Raw genomic sequence first — 18,885 nt, 5'->3', positions numbered from 1 at the left:
CCATATCCATGGGATATTCACATGAGAGGCAGCTGAGGGGGTGTCATAATCCATCAAAGACCTCCCAAAGTGCTCCCAAAACTTATTCCTGAGGCTTTTCTCCACAGGACTGCACATGATGCAAAGTGATGCAGCAGACCCAGAGTCTGCGGCAAGAGACAGTGTCCAAGTGCCCTCCCCCAGGGGAGGTACCTGGGTATTCCCACCTGCCCTGAGCATATATTAATCCATTGGATTCTGTGCTTTTAGGGGGACTCTTACCACCAAAAAGACCAGCTGGAGAGCATCATTGGGATCCCAGTGGGATCCATGGAGTGGTGTATTTTCTTTCATCTGTCTCTCTCACGCTCTTTCTGCCCCCCAACCTCTTTTCTATCTCTTTCTCTTCTCTCTCTCTCTCATATTTGCTATTAAATAAAGCCCGTACTATTGACTTTGGTCTTGGTCTTGTTTGCACCTTAATTTGGACAGAGGCATTTCTAATTCCTTTCAAGATTGGACTGTGACATCCTGCTGTGCTGAGAGTTTACACTTAGTTCCATGAGATATCTCTATGTGACAATGTTCTCCTGGGTTCCAAGAGGCCCCACTGTGTCACAATAGAGCCTTGGTTCCCCAAGATTCCATTGCCCCCAATGGTTTCCTGGGTTCCAAGAGGCCCCACTGTGTCACAATAGCCCCTTCCGTCCATGAGCCATGCCACGGTTCCAGTTGCACCTGGCTTCCATGAGGCGCTGCTGTGTTCACAATTGACACATGGTTCCATGAGATTTCACTGCATCACAATGTTCTCCTTAGTTTCAGGAGAGGCTGATGTGTTGACAATTGACCCTTGGTTCCTTGAGATTCCGTTGCATCACAGAAGTCTCCTTGGTTCCATGAGGCCCTCCTCTGCCACTAGGGAGCCGTAGTTCCATGTTTTTCCATTGTGTGTCAATGGCTTCCAGTGCTCTGTGAGGCCACAACATCAAACAGTGGACATTTGCTCCCATCGGTTTCCTCGGTGTTCCAATGGTCTCCTGGTTTCCATGCAGCCCCTCTTTGGAACAACTGAGACTTGCTTCCCGGAGGTTCTATTGCGTCACAATGGTCTCCTGGCTTCATTGAGGCCCCACTGTCTTTACAATGGACACTTGGTTCCCCAAGATTCCATGGCGTCACTGTGCTCTCCTGTGATTCATCAGGCTGTGCTGTGTCACCATGGACACTTGCTTCCTCAAAGGCTGGAGATGTCCCAGTGGCACTGGCTGGCCCTCAGGCCCGGCTTTGTTCCAATGGCGCCTTGGTTGCATGAGAATCCATTGCCCCACACTGGTCTCCTGGGTGCCACAGGGCCTTTCTGTGTCACAGTGGACCCTTGATTGCACCAGCCTTGGCAATGTCCCGGTGGAATCTGGGTTCCATGAGACCCTGCCATGTCACAATTGACCACTGGTTCCATGAAACTCCATTGTGACCCTGCGCTCTCCTAGGTCCCATGAAGCCTTGCTGTGCCACAATGGCGCCTTCTTTCTACTAGGCCTGGTAATGTTTCTGTGGCCATTGTGTTCCATGAGGCCCCTCTCTATAACAACCGGCCCTTGGTTCCATGAGATTCCATTGCATGACAAAGATGTTCTGGGTTCCATTAAACCCCACTGTGTCACAATGGACACTGGGTTCCATGAGTGGTGGCACTGTTTCCACACCACCTTTGTCTGAAGAGGCCCCACTTTGTCACAATTGACTCTGGGTTCCATGGGCTGGGAAGAGCAGAGGTGGGAAGAGGCTGGGCCATTGTCCCTGGCTGTGCTGCTGTGCTGGGAGTCTCTTCCCTCCAGCTGTGCCCACAGGCACTGCCCCTGCAGAGCCAGAGAAGGGCTGAGGAACAAACCTTGGACACACAAGTCAGGGCAGACACTCCTTTTGATTCAAATGCACAGGGAAGAAGCCTCCTGAAAGTCTTTGGGTTTCCAAAGAAAGGCAGATGTTCATGTAGAAATGCTAAGAGCAGTACTACAGGATTTTATAAAAAACAGCATAACACTAGAAAAAGAAGAAAAGAAGGCACCAATGAAAAAATGGACAAATAGAAAAAACCCCCTGAGATTGTAAAGAGTTACATTCTGAAGGTTCTGGAGCAGAAAAGAGAGAGTTTATTGCTTCTGAAAAGATATAGTCATCATTTTCCTCAGGGCATCCTTGAGCTCCTGGCTCCTCAGGCTGTAGATGAGGGGGTTCAGGGCTGGAGGCACCACCGAGTTCAGAACTGACACCACCACATCCAGGGATGGGGACGAGATGGAGGGGGGCTTCAGGTGTGCAAATGTGCCAGTGCTGAGAAACAGAGAGGCCAGGTGAGGGAGGCACATGCAAAAGGCTTTGTGGCAGCCCTGCTCAGAGGGGATCCTCAGCACGGCCCTGAAGAACTGCACATAGGAGAAAAGCATGAACACAAAACAACCCAAAAAAAGGAAAAGTACTAAAAGCAAGAAGCCCAAATTCCCTCAGGTATGTGTCTGAGCAGGAGAGCCTGAGGATGTGTGGGATTTCACAGAAGAACTGGCCCAGGGCGTTGTCCTGGCACAGGGGCAGAGAAAATGTATTGGCCGTGTGCAGCAGAGCAGTGAGAAAGCCACTGACCCAGGCAGCTGCTGCCATGTGGGCACAAGCTCTGCTGCCCAGGAGGGTCCCGTAGTGCAGGGCTTTGCAGATGGACACGTAGCAGTCGTAGCACATGACGGTGAGGAGGAAATCCTCTGTTCCAAGGAAGAAGACAATCAGAAACACCTGAGCAGCACATCCTGTGTAGGAGATGTGGCTGGTGCCCCAGAGGGAATTGTGCATGGCTTTGGGGACAGTGGTGCAGATGGAGCCCAGGTCGGTGAGGGCCAGGCTGAGCAGGAAGAAGAACATGGGGCTGTGCAGGTGCTGGCCGCAGGCTCCGGTGCTGATGATGAGGCCGTTGGCCAGGAGGGCAGCCAGGGAGATGCCCAGGAAGAGGCAGAAGTGCAGGAGCTGCAGCTGCCGCGTGTCTGCCAATGGCAGCAGGAGGAAGTGGCTGATGGAGCTGCTGTTGGACATTGCTGTGTCTGGCCATGGGCACCTGTTCATGGAGAAAGGACAGTGACAAGTCAGGACAGGCTGCTTGGAGCCAAACCTGTGCCATTCCCTGCAGACTGTGCCGCTGGGACTGCCCCACCCTTGTTCCTGCTCTGGGAAAACCTTCACCCAGTTGCCTGCCTGAGCTCCACTTGTGCTGTCTGAGTGTGCCAGGAGCAGCCAGGCCTGTGCCTGGGGGCTGTCGAGGAGCCATTGCTGCCTCGCTGCCCTGGGTTTGTGGCCGTGTGGCAGAGGGACAAGGCTGGAGAGTCAGGATTTGTCAGTGGACTCCCTCCTAGAAAGGCTTGGTAGCAGTTTTACTCTCAGTTCCACAGGACAGGGATGGCAGGAGCGAGTTTTAGGAAAGGTTTTCCTACCCACACATCATTCCTGCTTCTCTGAGGTCAGAAATCCCCAGCATTTCTGCTGCACTCCACCTTTGCCACTGAGAGAGGTGAGAGGCAAAGGATTCCCTGTGGCTCAGGGCAAGCTGAGGGGCTGCATGGGCTTGTTCCCAACTGCCCTAGGCTTGCCCCTTTGGCTGCTGTCCAAGCACAATCACACTCCCGGTTCACCATGGCATAAACCAGACCCTGCCCAGAGCACAGGGATCCCTGAATGTCTCACCCTCTCTAAAGGTCTCTGAGCAAGGTCTCAGCACCCCCTTCTGCCAGGGACACTCACGCTACCCTTGGCAAACTCAGCAGCATTTCCTCAGCTGTGGCATCTCTGCACTTCCCTGCGGGACATTCAGGGCACGCCGAGAGGCTCTGGCACAGATTTGCACCCAGGAGGGCAGCTCAGAGCTTGGAAGGACACAGTGAGGAGAGCTCTGGGTGTACCCATGATGGTATCTCCAGGAGGGAGGCTCAGGTCATTCCCCTTTCCCATGGACTGCTTTGCCCACAGCCCCACAGGGCACAGGGAAGCTTGGACATCCCATTCCCATGGACAGCCCTGTCTGGCAGGAATCCCAAGGGCAGAGCCTGACTCAGCTGCTGCAGATCCCAGAGCCCAACTGAGAGCACCAGATAGCAGTGACAATGTCAGTGGAGTAATAATAATAACTATAACAAGGACAATAGCAGAGACTCAGAATGTTCTGTCATTCTGGGATTCCAACTCCTGTTCTGCTTCTCTCATCCCGCAACCTTCCCAGCCTGCTCCAAGCAGGAAATCCAAACACGCTCAGGAACGCTCCTGATCTTGACAGCAATCCCTGGCTTACCTTCTTTTGGGAAGCGCCTCCGGAGCTGTGCCCAGGCTGGTCTGGAGCTGGGAGCAGCCCTGCCCCAAACAGCAGCTCTCAGCAGTAGCACCTGTCCTGCTCAGGGTCACTCCTTCCCCTCACTGCTCCTCCCCCAGCGCTGGCAGCAGCTCCCCGGGCCGGCTGAGAGCTGCCCCTGGCAGGCAGCAGAGTCCCTGTCCCAGCACAGCGCCCTGGGCTGCAGGACCCTGCTCTGCAGGACAGCCCTGGGCACCTCTGGCTGCAGCCCCGGCCGGGAGGTCACTGCTGTCCTCACACACATTCCCCTGGCCAGGTACAGCTCTTCCAACCCCCTATGGCCCCTCAGCCCCAGACACCAACTCACATCTATGGAGCTCCCCCTCAGTGCCATGGAGACTCTCAAGGCCACCCCCAGCCCCACAGAGTCCTCCTTGTCCCCATCAAATCCAACACCACCTCCAAACTGACCGCTCCGGGGCACAGCCAGGGCCGTGCCACCCTGCAGATCCCTGCAAACCACAGTGGTGTCTTCGAGGCCACAACCCGAGTCTCAGACAGTTTCCCACTCTTTATGTCTGGAGCTGACCAAGAAATGCCCCATGGTGGGGTGCCCCTTTCCTGCAGTCACCGCAAGGACCAATGTCAAACTGAGCCCTCGCTGAGGCTTTCCCCAGGAGAAGCAGCATTTGTTCCCCCACAGAGCAGCCTGTTCTTTCAGGGGGCAGTGGGCACAGGGGCAACAGCAGCCCTGAAGGAAGCGGGATTGCCTGCGGAACAGCCTGACACCAAACAGACTTCAGTGTCACAAAGGCAGAGGAGAGGGGTTCCCTGGGAGGCCAAGGCAGGCAGATCTGATTGTCCTGGCAGGTTTCATCTGGGAACAGACCTTGGATACACAGAAATTTGGAAGAGGAATCTCAATTTTGGCCATGGGCCCCTGGAGGAGAAGGACAGATCTGTTCCATAGGAAGGAAAGCACAGAGCCCCAGAGCTCCAGGGGCAGATGAGAAGCGACTCTCAACATTCCAAGATCAGCTGGAGCTGTCAGGTGGCCACCAGGAGGCCAAGCCAGCCAGAGCTTTTCCAGGTTCCCTTGCTTCCATGGGCCCCTCACTGTCACAAAAGTGTCCTTGGCTCCAGCAGTGTCACAATGGACCCTGTGATTCCATGAGGACCTGCAGGAGCACAATGGTCTCCTTGGATCCACAGGGGCTCTCAGAATAACACTGGCCCCTTGCTTCCATGGAGCCCAGCAGTGCCCTGATGATCCCCTTACATCCAATTCCAAAATTATAGGGCTCTTAAGCAAAAAATGCAGGAAAAGGAGGAACAGCTCTTTACTATAAAATACAGAGAGCACAACAGAACAAACAACACCACGGGAACAGAAGGTTCCCACTCGCTAAGCACAAACCATCATGGGATACTGCATCCCTGACTCAGCCCCAAGACAGGTTTGAGAAATGAGCCTTGTGGGAGCCCACCTGGCACAGAGGATTTTCCATCTGGCAACACAGGGGATGCTCTGGGGGCTGCTGAGAGACTGAAATGTTGTGGTTCACAGCTGAGACTTTGTCAGGAAGAGCTTTTTGCCCATTTTGGCAGAACTGTATAAAGGAGCTGCCACCACCCAAGCACCCCCTGTCCCTGAATGTGCCTCCTGAGGGGAACTTTGAGCTGCAAGTTGAGCTAAGGGACCTTGAGATCAGGGAAAGGGGGACTCTTAGCCAGGGATCTCAGGTCTAGGGAGAAGGAAACAAGGCTGAGGGAGGAGAATGAATCCACCAGAAAGCCAAGGCCAGAGCTGTCCTGAAAATCAGCCCTGGCTGGGGGAGCCCCCTGGCTGGGGGAGGCCGCTGCCCCCAGCCCCATTTGCTGAGGCCAGGTTTGCACCCCCATCCCCCAACCAAGGGGCAGGAGGAAAGTTTGGGAATGTGGGGTAACCCCAGCCCAGGGGGAGTGAACACCACCCCCCTTACCCAGACTGGCTCAGGTGTGAAACCCCCACCCCGGGAAGGCCACACACACAGGGGACAGTGTCACACTCGCCCCTCCCCAGGGGAGGTCTCTGTCCCTGTCACTCCCTTGCACTCCCCCCTTTTCTCTTTCACAGGCTGGTGGCCTTTGCCAAATGTGAGAATCATTTTTCTGTTTATACCTGTCACCTCTGTGACAGCTACACAGAGTTTATCCTTCCTTTAAATCATCTGTATTGGGCCGAACTTTCACTTTTCTTTTACAGGAACCTGCCAGCAGCTGAGCTGGAGCTGTGCAGGAACCACTGGACCTTTGAATTGCCACCATCACTGCTTGTGCTGTTGGTTCATTCATGGTTGGGGTTTGTTTGCGTTTTCATCACAAATGACTTGTGGGAAGAGCAAACATTCCTCCAAGCATTTTAGGTAGAGTTAAGTTTGATTTCTGCCAAGTTTATTTTGTCCGGTGCCCAGGGGATGCTCAAGGGATCTCTGTGCCTCTCTCCCTGGGGGATGCTGGGGAGGGGCTTGGTGGGGTTGTCCCTGTCCCTCTCACTCCAGGGCATTCCCAAGGCAGTGTCCCTGTCCCTTTCAGCCTTGGGGATGCTCGGGCATCTCCATCCCTCTTGCCCTAGGGAATGCTTGTGCGGGACTGGGGACCAAGGGCTCTGTGTCCCTCACACTGCTGAGTGTGCTCAGGGGCTCTCCAACCTTCTCATACCTGGGGAGGCCGGGGGAGTCTCTGTCCCTCTCGTCCCTGGGGTGACCCTGCCCAAGCACCATTGGGGTGAGAGCGACACAGACACTCCCAAACCCACACAAGCACCTCCCGAGAATCCCAAGGGAAGAAGGACAGAGACCCTCACCAAGCACTGAGTGGGGTGAGAGGGACAGAGACCATCCCCAGTCTGGAATCATTCCAAGACAAGAGAGGCTTGGACACCCCCGCGGGACTCCCCAGGTAGGAGAGGGACAGAGAAACTAAACTTGGGGGGGGAGCTGGGTGGTCCAAGATCCGGGTGCTGCCACGCTGCCCCTTCATTCCACACGAGCATTCTGGGAAGGCAGCTCTAAATGTGACCCTGCCAGAAGCCCAGAAGGATTGGGGTGGGAAGGGACCCTGCCCGTGGGTTAGTGGGCTGAAAGCCAAGTGGAGCAAGACCTTACAATGCCATCTCCCTGCCAGCCTGTGCTGCTGACAGGAGCAGGGTGCCACTTTAGCCCTCTGTGGGTGGGACCAAACTGTGCATTCCACTCCCCTTAGCTCATTTCTGATGAGCTGTTCATGATGGGTCCTTTGCAGGAGCTGCCCAGTGCACCCCCAACCCCTCAGGCTATGAGGAGCTGGCTGTTAAATGAGATAAGGAAGGAGAGGCAAACCCTGGGAGGCAGGGCAGTGTTTCTTTTTCTGCACACCAATGACTCAGCTGTGATAATTCCCTCCGGGGTAGCAGCAGCAGCACAGTCCCACCCAGCTTGAGGGCTCACCTCTGCTGATGGGCCATCATGGACTGAATGGCCCCAGCACAATGGGCAGCTGCAAGGACTGAGACCATCAAGGCTCCCAAAATATCCCATGACTCCCAGGATGACATCATTCCATTGTGAAACTGCCTGCCCTGGGGGAGGGGCTGAGCATTTCCCACCTGAACCTGAGCATATAAAATCTGGGTTTGAGGCCTTCTGGCTACACTCCGCAGATCCAGGGTGGGAGCAGAACACCAACAGGACTGTGGCCACTGCTGTCGACAAGACTGCACCCATCACTTGGACAGGACAGTGTGTCTACCACTGCAACCAACAGGTTTTGTTTTCTTTCCTTTTGCTTTGCATGCAGCGGGACCAGGTGGTGCTCAGCACAGGAACTAACCACCACCGTTCTGCTCTTGTCCCAGGGTGCCTGGTTATACTCAGCCTTTGTGGGTTACAGCTGTATCATGGTATTTCTTGTCATCTCTTTGGTGAATTGTAACTCCCACCTTCATCTCTCTTGGGGCAGATCAGTGGGGTTCATTTCTCGTGCCAGTTAAAACCAGCACGGTGTTTGAGAGGATTTTACAGTCATGATACGTCCGGTGACTTCTAGAGAAGGACTTGGGCAGGAGCAACCCCTAAGCCAAGACTCTCACACCTTGTTTTTCCCTCCAAACCAGGATTTCCCACTCCCAAACCTTGGCCAGATGGAGGCAGAGGCTGTGAGAAAGAGGAAGATGCCCCAGGACACCCAGGCAGGTGAGGAGGAAGTCAGTGCTCCTTTCCCCCTCTCTCCTGCTCCATCTCCCAGCCCAGCATCACCCCCGGCTGCAGGACAACCCCACTGCCGATGCCGTCCTGCCGGGGACGGACGGGGGGATCTCCTTCCCCTTCCCTGTGCACGGAGGCAAATCCCATCATCTCCTTGTCCTTCCTCCCCCAGACAAGGAGCTGAGGATGGAGCCCAGGGAGGACAAATCCCCACGGCAACACCTGGTGGAAGAGGCCATTTTGAGCAGCTCCACAGTGCAGGAATCCAACAGGGAGGAAAACCACCGGAGATCCCACAGGAGGAGGGGCTGCAAACGCAGCCCAGGGAGTTGTGAGGAGGAAAGACCCACCCTGCACTGGGAAGGTGGCTGGAGATCCAGCCAGCATTCAGACTTGGTGGTCCATGAGCAGCGTCACGCTAGGGAGAAAGGCTACAAGTGCTTGGAATGTGCGAAGAGCTTCAGCCAGAGCACCGACCTGATCCACCACCAGTTGATTCATACTGGGGAACGCCCCTACGTGTGTGGGGAATGTGGGCAGAGCTTCAGACAGAGCTCCAACCTGATCCAACACCGGTTGATTCATACTGGGGAACGGCTCTATGTGTGTGGGGAATGTGGGAAGAGCTTCAGACAGAGCTCCAGCCTGATTCACCACCAGAAGATCCACACTGGCGAGAGGCCCTACGAGTGTGGCGAATGTGGGAAGACGTTTCAGACCAGCTCCAGTCTCCTCCTGCACCAGCGGATTCACACAGATGAGAGGCCCTTCCGCTGCCCCGACTGCGGGAAGGGCTTCAAGCGCAACTCCCACCTCATCAGGCACAAACGCATCCACACCGGCGAGAGGCCCTACGAGTGTCCTGAGTGTGGGAAGAGCTTCAGGCAGAGACATAGTCTTAGCTGCCACCAGAGGATCCACACTGGCGAGAGGCCCTACAAGTGTCCCGAGTGTGGGAAGAGCTTCAGCCATAGCTATAGTCTTGGCTGCCACCAGCAGATCCACACTGGGGAGAGGCCCTACGAGTGTTCTGAGTGTGGGAAGAGCTTCAGCAACAACTCCAGTCTCCTCCGCCACCAGAAGATCCACAGCGGGGAGAGGCCCTACGAGTGTCCCAAGTGTGGGAAGAGCTTCTCCAGGAGCTCTCACTTGACCAGACACCAACGGAGCCACCAGTAAGGGAAGCCCTGTGAGTGCCCCGAGTGCAGGAAGAGCTTTGTGCACTGCTCCAACTTCATCTCGCAGCAGAGGATCCATGTCGGGTGATGCACAGTGACCCCCGTTGGGCAGAGACCTGGTGACCCCTGTTCCAGATGATCCCCATTGTGGGGGGAGGATGTTTGGGAGATTTATTTCACTTCTCATTCTCGTGCTCTGATTTCATTGCTAAGAAATGCAATCCCTGTCCCCAGACTGGGTCTGTTTTTCCGTGCTGGTGGTCAGGGCAGGAGCTCTCCTGGTCCTTATCTCAGCTCCTGGGCCTTTCCTCAGCCAACCAAAGAAGTCACTAAACAATTTTTAGCCACTCTGAGCTTTTCTCACTGATGACTGCCCAGGTGCCAGGCCGATCTGCTGCACCCAGACCTCCCCACCTGGGCCCCCCTCACCCCCAGTGCCCCCCGGGAGCAGAATTAAGGGAGAGGGGAGGTTTCAGCACCTGCCCAGAGCTGGGGATGGGGCATCTGGGGCCATACTGGTGGCACTGGTGGTGCTGGGAGCCCCCCTGGCCACAGGCATGGAGCTCTGAGGTGAGCCAAGGAGTGGGACCCCCTAAAGCAAGAATGGGAAGGGGGCTGAGGACTGGGGGATGATGGGAGAGGCGTGGGAAAGCTTAGTAATTGGGGAATGGAAGGGTGGGATCTCAAAACTGAGCAGGAGGGGACCGGGGATTGGGAGGATTGTGTGAAAAGGGTTGGGAAAGGGTTAAAAGGGGGGACTGGGACCCCCAAACTGATGGGGGCAGGGGCTGGCAGCTGGGGATTGATGGGAAAGGAGGGGAGAAAACAGAAAAGGGTGGAAATGAGGGTGGGACTGCGGGAAGGAATGTCCCATCGTGGTTGTGGAGCAAGGGGTTGTGGAGTGGGGATCTGGGGTGGCCCCCTGAGCTCTTGGCTTGCTGTGGGGTGCTGGGGGCTGCTTGGGGGCCACCCCCTGAACTGTGTCCTGCATACACAGGACTCTTCCAGCACGTGGTAAAGTCCGAGTGTCGCTTCATTAATGGTACCGACGAGGTGAAGTTACCCCTCCAAAGTCTGAGGGAAACATGGCTGCAAAGGTGGAAGCGCAGGCTCCCGACCCTGGGGGTGGAGCAGAGGAGAAACGGGCAGTCCTAGCTCCCGGCCGCAAATGGCACCGCGCCACCCCCCTCTGCCGGACAGCGGATCATCGTCCGACGGTGAAGCAGCCTCTACGGCTTTGTCACCCACAGAGCCAGAGCCAGCCAGGGCTGCCGGGGGTCAGCCTCAAGAGGAGGAGAACCACCGAGAGATGATGCATGAAGTAATCAAGAAGCTTGCTGAATTGCCTACACGTCAGGACGCGCTGGAGTCTAAGGCTTGCGAAACCACACCATCAGCACCATGGCGTCCTGTGCACCCACCGGTCAAGTGAACCACCAGAACTCCTACGTTCCCGTCGGGAGAACCGAGCACAGCGCCTACGGCCCCTCCCTTCCCGCGAGAGGAGGTGCAGCCATCGCCTCCGTCAGCCCTGACGGCGAGGACTGATCCATTGTGACGGAGATGGAGTGGAGTTGTCTGTAATGCAAACATTCGGAGAGGTTTGCTTCTCGTAAGCATCCTAACCGGGTCCCGCGCAATGTTGACAGCAATCCAGAAGAGACAAAACATGTGGGTCACCCTAGCTGATTTAACGGGGCAAGGCTCCATGTGTCTGAGCCTGGCCACGCCAGGGGACCCATTTTGCACCTGTTTAATCGGGGTCCCACATTTTAACCCGCAAGACTTCCGAGGGATGCTAAACAGCAGCTCCCTGATAGGGAACGGCACAAACAATGGCAAGTGTTCAGGGCTGACCGGACTCAAGCCTGCGCAGCAGCCTGCCTGCTGGCAAGGTGCATTCTTGATAAGCATCAATGTCACCATGGGAACACCAGAAGAGTTAGATCTACTGGGTTCCACAAACCAAACTGGGGATGGTTACATGACATTCGAGCCTCCCACTACCCGTCAATTAAATGTTAATAGGCCCCTTTGGGCCACTGTCGACCCTCTTGCAGACTGGTTTCTGAGAAACCACGAGTCCGAAGTAATTTACAACTGAATCAACCTCGCGGGTCAAGCCCTGAAACGCCTCCCCAGTGGTACGTTCTTAATATGCGGTGACCGCGCGCGGAATGGGGTTCCAGCCAGCCCACATGGAGGACCGTGCTACTTAGGGAAACTCACTCTGTTCCATCCAGGCCTGCATCGACTCTTAAATATCACCCACCGCACTAAAAGCAAGGTGCAGCGTTCAATCCATGAGCTCAAACATAAAAGGAATGAAGATCCCGTCTTTTGGAATCGTAGTATAATTTGGCAAGCATCTATGTTTGTACCTGGTGCTTCAGCAGCCAAGGCTGACGCTATTTTGCATAAACTTGCTTGCTGGGTGAGGGATGAGCTAAACATAACTTTGCAGATGCTTAATGAGCTAAGCACAGATGTTACTAGTGTTAGACATGCAGTATTACAAAATCAAGCAGCCATTGATTTTCTACTACTAGCTCACGGCCGCAGCAATGAAAAGTTCCAGAGAATGTGCTGTATGAATCTTTCTGACCACTCTGTCTCAATTCACAAGCACGTCTCTGACCTCCAGAGGGGCCTGCACAAGCTTTGGGAGAATGACAACCCTATTGGAAATGGGCTTAAGGGTCTGAGTATCACCGGATGGCTGCGTACCTTAGAAGTAAAAGGCTGCCAATTGCTATTTGTAGTTAGATTAGGCTTAATAGTACTTGGGTGTATTTTTTCTTGCCTTAAAGTGGGGCTGAGAAAAATAATCGACCAGGCCTGGATTGCCCAAAAAGTAAACAAAGGATATGTAGAGGAATTCCTTGTGGAATGGGGGCATATGATACCCCAGGAGAGCTTGGGCACCCCAGGGTTGTTGCAGAAGCAACCCTGACGGGGCCTCAGGCTGAAGATAGGCTTGCAAGGCGCCTGCTAGCCGGCAGCCTTGAACAGCCTTGGCAAAGGGTATACACTGGTCAGCTCCCCCACTGCTTAGAGGCTTTCTCATGGGAAAGGGGCGTGACCTTTGCAAAGTATAACTTGGTGTAAGTAAACAATAAAACTGGAGCACGATGCTCAAATCATATTGGTGTTCGTGTCTCCAGCTGGTTCCCCTGCACCTGGGACCTCCCCCCCGCTAAAAAGGACGATGGGAGAGGTGTGGGAGAGCTTAGAAATTGGGGATTGGGAAGGGTGGGATCGCAAAACTGAGCAGGCGAGGGCCAGGGATTGGGAGGATTGTGTGAAAGGGTTGGGAAAGGGTTAAAAGGGGGGACTGGGACCCCCAAACTGATGGGGGCAGGGGCTGGCAGCTGGGGATTGATGGGAAAGGAGGGGAGAAAAGAGAAAAAGGGTGGAAATGAGGGTGGGACTGCGGGAAGGAAGGTCCCATGGCAGCCGTGGAGCAAGGGGTTGTGGAGTGGGGATCTGGGGTGGCCCCCTGAGCTCTTGGCTTGCTGTGGGGTGCTGGGGGCTGCTGGGGGGGCACCCCCTGACCTGTGTCCTGCATGCACAGAGCTCTTCCAGCACGTGGTAAAATTTGAGTATTGCTTCATTAATGGTACCAAACAGGTGAGGTTCATGGTGAGGTTCAGCTACAATCTGGAGCATCTCCTGCACTTGGACAGCAATGTGGGGCACTGCGTGGGGGACACGCTGTATGGGGAGAAACAGGCCCGCTACTGGAACACTGTCCTGGGGTGATGTTATGAGGCTGCTTTATTCCTTAACCCTCCGCTCAATGCCCAAGGATGCTGTGTCTTTAGGATGGACCCGGGGGTGGGGCCAAAACCACGGTACCCGGGTGAGGGTTAGTTCAATGGCTAGAGCTCAGCGCCTCAGGGGCTCCTGGGTCTCGACAGGGCCTTGGAGGGAGTGCGCCGGGAGCGTTGTGCGGCTCCGTGGGTTTTTTGGCGTTCCAGCTAGGTGGAAGAAGGTTCTGTTGGTTTTTCTTGTTCTTTTTCCCTTCCCTCCCCCCTTCCTCACTGCCTCCCTTCCCTCTGGTCCACGGAGCCTGCGAGTTGGCCCCGGTGGGCCCGCGGGGTGGCCCCGGCTGGTTCAAGCCCGTGTGTCTTTTCCTTCTCTGGGAATTTGTTTTATTTCGTGGTTTATTTCCCCTGTTCTACCCTGCTTTGTTTGGTGTTAATAAAGAGTTCGGGGTTTTTTCCCACTTTACGTTCTTGTGACCCACTTGTCTTACTGGTGGAGGAAAAGGGGAGGTCCTTTTCCCTTTGGAGGCGACACTCATTCCAGAGTGTTTCCTCCTGAAATCTTGTCTCCAAAACCAAGACATAAATTTGGCACCCAACTTAAGGGGCACATGGAATTGGGGGAAAAAAATCAAAACCATTTTGGTTTGAATCACTTTTGTATTGAGGTACAGCAGTAAGACCATGCTGTTTGATTTAATAATTTTTCTGTGGAAGCTAGCCATAAGTACATGTCCACAGCTATGGGCAGTCGGGTCCCTGGCTTACACTTTTATAAGTCAGGAATAAGAATCAGCACTGCCATTTTAATATGCCTGGTGCCAGTGATTCATCGAAGTTTTGCTGGAGTAATGGAAGCCATGGAGAAGGTGTATGTCATGTTGTTTTCCCATTCTGGCCTTGGTAGCTTCCTTTTGGAATGTATTAGCAATTGCACCCAGCTTGTTAGGGGAAAAGCAGGGGATGATAACTCCCAGCCCTTCATCTCCTTCTTCCCCTTCAGATCTGGCACGTCACCTTTTGAAAGTGTCCAGTTTCCCCTGGATGTCAAAGATGCCACCTCCTTGTTATGTTATCTAGCAGGGTTTCTCTATGTGGTCTCCAGCTTGTCTAAAATAAGGGCTGAGATTTCCAGAGGGGTGGCCCAGACACCTGCCCCAGTTGCAGAAAATCCTAACTGCTGTGGGGTATGGGAGGACATAGGCCTGACCCTGAAGCACTTTTCTGACCCAGGAGCCTGGAACTTCCCCCCTGAACAAATTCAGAATCCAGCTGAGGTGGGGAAGTATCTGAAGGAAAACTGCAATAACAACACTGATGAAAAGGAAAAGCTCATTGCCATGTGCTGGGTCCTGGCTAATGCTAACCGCACGCTGCTGGATTCTGTAGGGCAGAAGATACAGCCAGAGGGGCAGGAGAATAAGGCAGCAGACACCCCAATCACTCCAGCTGCAGCTAAAGCAGATGGGGAGCCTAAACCAACAACAATTGCCCCTGTCCAGAGAAAGAAACACAAAGCCAAATCCATTTGCCCGCTGGATGATGATGGGCAGCCAGGACCTTCACAGCCAGCAGAGCAAGTGGAACCTGAAATCATTACCGAGTCCCTGTCCATAGAGGGCCTTCATACCCTGAGGAAGGATTACTCCCAACGGCCTGATGAAACTATATTAAGTTGGATGGTCCAAATCTGGGACACTGCAGGCAATGGTACAATTCTGGATGGCACTGAAGCGAGGCATTTGGGGTCCCTGTCACTTGATCTAAGTATTGACCAAGGGATGACAAGGGGCCCTGAAGCTCTCAGTCTCTGGACAGTCTTACTGCTGTACCTCAATACAAAAGTGAGTCAAACCAAAATGATTTCAATTTTTTTTTCCCCAATTCCACGTGACCCTTACGTTGGGGGCCAAATTTATGTCTCGGTTTTGGAGACAAGACTTCAGGAGGAAGCACTCTGGAATGAGTGTCTCCTCCAAAGGGAAAAGGACCTCCCCTTTTCCTCCACCAGTAAGACAAGTGGGTCACAAGAACGTAAAGTGGGAAAAAACCCCAAACTCTTTATTAACACCAAACAAAGCAGGGTAGAACAGGGGAAATAAACCTCGAAATACAACAAATTCCTGGAGAGGGAACAGACACATGGGCTCTGAGCAGCTGGGGCCACCCCGCGGGCTCACCGGGGCCAACTCTCAGGCTCCCTGGACTGGAGGGAAGGGATGGGAAGGGAGTGAGGCAAGGGGGAGGGAAGGGAGAAAGAACAAGAAAACCCAACAGAACCTTCTTCCAGAACACCAAAAACCCAAGGAGCTGCACAGCGCTCCCAGCTCACTCCCTCCCAGGCCCTGCCACACCCCGGAGCCCCTGAGCCGTTGGGCTCTAGCCATTGAACTGACCCTCACTCACGTCCCGTGGCTCCGGCCCCACCCCCAGGTCCATCCTAAAGACACAGCGTCCTTGGGCATTGAGCGGAGGGTTAAGGAATAAAGCAGCCTCATAACATCACCCCAGGACAGTGTTCCAGTAGCGGGCCTGTTTCTCCCCATACAGCGTGTCCCCCACGCAGTGCCCCACATTGCTGTCCAAGTGCAGGAGCTGCTCCAGGTTGCAGCTGAACCTCACCACAAACCCCGCCTGGTCTGTACCATTAATGAAACAACAGTTGGACTTTACCATGTGCTGGAAGACCCCTGTCTATGCAGGACACAGGTGAGGGGGTGCCCCCCCAGCAGCCCCAGCACCCCACAGCAAGCCAAGAGCTCAGGGGGCCACCCCAGATCCCCACTCCACAACCCCTTGCTCCATGGCCGCCATGGGACCTTCCTTCCCGCAGTCCCACCCTCATTTCCACCCTTTTTCTGTTTTCTCCCCTCCTTTCCCATTAATCCCCAGCTGCCAGCCCCTGCCCCCATCAGTTTGGGGGTCCCAGTCCCCACTTTTAACCCTTTCCCAACCCTTTTCACACAATTCTTGTAATACCCACCCCCGTCCTGCCCACTTTTGGGATCCCACCCTTCCCAATCCCCAATTTCTAAGCTTTCCCATGCCTCTCCCATCATCCCCCAGTCCTCATCCCCCTTCCCATTCTGTCTTTAGGGGGTCCCACTCCCCCTCCTACTCATTTTATGGGTCCCACACACCCATTTTCCCTCCTCTCCCCACCTTTCCCACCATACCTCGACTCCTCTTCCCACCCCCTCTCAGCTCACCTGAGAGCTCCATGCCTGTGGCCAGGGGGCTCCCAGCACCACCAGTGCCACCAGTATGGCCTCAGCTGCCCCATCCCCAGCTCTGGGCAGGTGCTGAAACCTCCCCTCTCTCCCTTGATTCTGCTCCCGGGGGGCAGAGGAGCGGAGGGGGCCCCGGTGGGGAGGTCTGGGTGCAGCAGATCTGCCTGGCACCTGGGCAGTCATCAGCGAGAAAAGCTCAGAGTGGCTCAAAATTGTTTAGTGACTTCTTTGGTTGGCTGAGATAAGGCCCAGGAGCTGAGATAAGGACCAGGAGAGCTCCTGCCCCGATCACCAGCACGGAAAAACAGACCCAGTCTGGGGACAGGGATTGCATTTATTAGCAATGAAATCAAAACACGAGAATGAGAAGTGAAATAAATCTCCCAAACATCCTCCCCCCACAATGGGGATCATCTGGAACAGAGGTCACCAGGTCTCTGCCCAATGGGGGTCACTGTGCATCACCCCACATGGATCCTCTGCTGCGAGATGAAGTTGGAGCAGTGCACAAAGCTCTTCCCGCACTCGGGGCACTCGAAGGGCTTCCCTTACTGGTGACACTGTTGGTGTGTGGTCAAGTGAGAGCTCCTGGAGAAGCTCTTCCTGCACTCAGGACACTTGTAGGGCCTCTCCCCAGTGTGGATTCGTTTGTGCCTGGTGAGGTTGGAGTTGGTACCTGAAGCCCTTCCCGCAGTCAGGGCAGCGGAAGGGCCTCTAATCCTCGTGAATCTGCTGGTGCAGGAGGAGACTTGAGCTGGTCTGAAACCTCTTCCCACATTCGCCACACTTGAAGGGCCGTTTCCTAGTGTGCATCATCTGGTGGCGAATCAGGTAGGAGCTCGTGCTGAAGCTTTTCCCACATTCCCCACACACATAGGGCCGTTCCCCGGTGTGGACCTGGCGGTGGCGGTTTAGGTAGGAGCTCTGGCTGAAGCTCTTCCCACATTCCCCACACACATAGGGCCTTTCTGCGATGTGGATCATCTGGTGGTGGATCAGGTTGGTGCTCCAGCTGAAGCTCTTCGCACATTCCAAGCACTTGTAGCGTTTCTCCCTAGCGTGACACTGCCCATGGATGACCAGATTTGAGCTCTGACTGGATCTCTGGCCACCTTCCTGGCACAGGGTGGGTCTTTCCTCCTCACAGCTCCCTGGGCTGCGTTTGCAGCCCCTCCTCCTGTGGGATCTCTGGGGCTTTTCCTCCCCGTTGGATTCCTGCGCTGTGGAGCTGCTCAAAATGGCCTCTTCCACCAGGTGTTGCCGCAGGGATTTGTCCTCCCTGGGCTCCATCCTCAGCTCCTTGTCTGGGGGAGGAAGGACAAGGAGAGGATGGGATTTGCCTCTGTGCCACAGGGAAGGGGAAGGAGATCCACCCAGTCCATCCCCGGCAGGACGGCATCGGCAGCGGGGCTGTCCTGCAGCCGGGGGTGATGCTGGGCTGGGAGATGGAGCAGGAGAGAGGGGGAAAGGGGCAGGGACTTCCTCCTCACCTGCCTGGGTGTCCCGGGGCATCTTCCTCTTTCTCACAGCCTCCTCCTCCATCTGGCCAAGGTTTGGGAGTGGGAAATCCTGGTTTGGAGGGAAAAACAAGGCGTGAATGTGTCTGCTCAGGGGTTGCTCCTGCCCAAGTCCTTCTCTAGAAGTCACCGGGCGTATCATGACTGTAAAATCCTCTCAAACACCGTGCTGGATTGAACTGGCATGAGAAATGAACCCCACTGCTCTACCCCAAGAGAGATGAAGGTGGGAGTTACAATTCACCAAAGAGATGACAAGAAATACCATGATACAGCTGTAACCCACAAAGGCTGAGTATAACCAGGCACCCTGGGACAAGAGCAGAACGGTGGTGCTTAGTTCCTGTGCTGAGCACCACCTGGTCCCGCTGCATGCAAAGCAAAAGGAAAGAAAACAAAACCTGTTGGTCGCAGTGGTAGACACACTGTCCTGTCCAAGTGATGGGTGCAGTCTTGTCGACAGCAGTGGCCACAGTCCTGTTGGAGTTCTGCTCCTGCCCTGGATCTGTTGAGCGTTGCCAGAAGGCCCCAAACCCAGATTTTATATGCTCAGGTTCAGGTGGGAATGCTCAGCCCCTCCCCCAGGGTGGGCAGTTTCACAATGGAATGATGTCATCCTGGGAGTCATGGGATATTTTGGGAGCCCTGATGATCTCAGTCCTTG

General features: G+C 54.8%; 1 protein-coding gene and 2 pseudogenes across 1 annotated transcript; 1 reads left to right on the top strand and 2 right to left on the bottom strand.

The window, feature by feature from the left end:
- LOC138102495 (zinc finger protein 208-like) overlaps positions 1-18,885 on the bottom strand; it is a 322,764-nt pseudogene that overhangs the window by 102,688 nt on the left and 201,191 nt on the right.
- LOC138102467 (olfactory receptor 14J1-like) lies at positions 2,136-4,378 on the bottom strand (annotated as a pseudogene).
- Positions 8,466-9,708, top strand: LOC138102466 (zinc finger protein 211-like). The gene is made up of 3 exons (XM_069000170.1): positions 8,466-8,517; positions 8,570-9,125; positions 9,210-9,708. The coding sequence occupies exons 1-3, from the start codon at positions 8,466-8,468 to the stop codon at positions 9,706-9,708; spliced, it is 1,107 nt and encodes a 368-aa protein (XP_068856271.1).

The sequence above is a fragment of the Aphelocoma coerulescens genome, unplaced genomic scaffold, assembly GCF_041296385.1.
Source record: "Aphelocoma coerulescens isolate FSJ_1873_10779 unplaced genomic scaffold, UR_Acoe_1.0 HiC_scaffold_77, whole genome shotgun sequence".
Taxonomy (NCBI): Eukaryota; Metazoa; Chordata; class Aves; order Passeriformes; family Corvidae; genus Aphelocoma; species Aphelocoma coerulescens.
This window is presented reverse-complemented; position numbering and strand designations above follow the sequence as displayed.

Excerpts from the sequence above, each read along its gene's own strand:
- LOC138102466 (XM_069000170.1), top strand. The coding sequence starts at position 8,466 with ATGGAGGCAGAGGCTGTGAGAAAGAGGAAGATGCCCCAGGACACCCAG. Across the intron at positions 8,518-8,569 it reads GCCCCAGGACACCCAGGCAG|CCCAGCATCACCCCCGGCTG; the intron begins GTGAGGAGGAAG and ends TCCATCTCCCAG. Across the intron at positions 9,126-9,209 it reads TTGATTCATACTGGGGAACG|GCCCTACGAGTGTGGCGAAT; the intron begins GCTCTATGTGTG and ends CACTGGCGAGAG.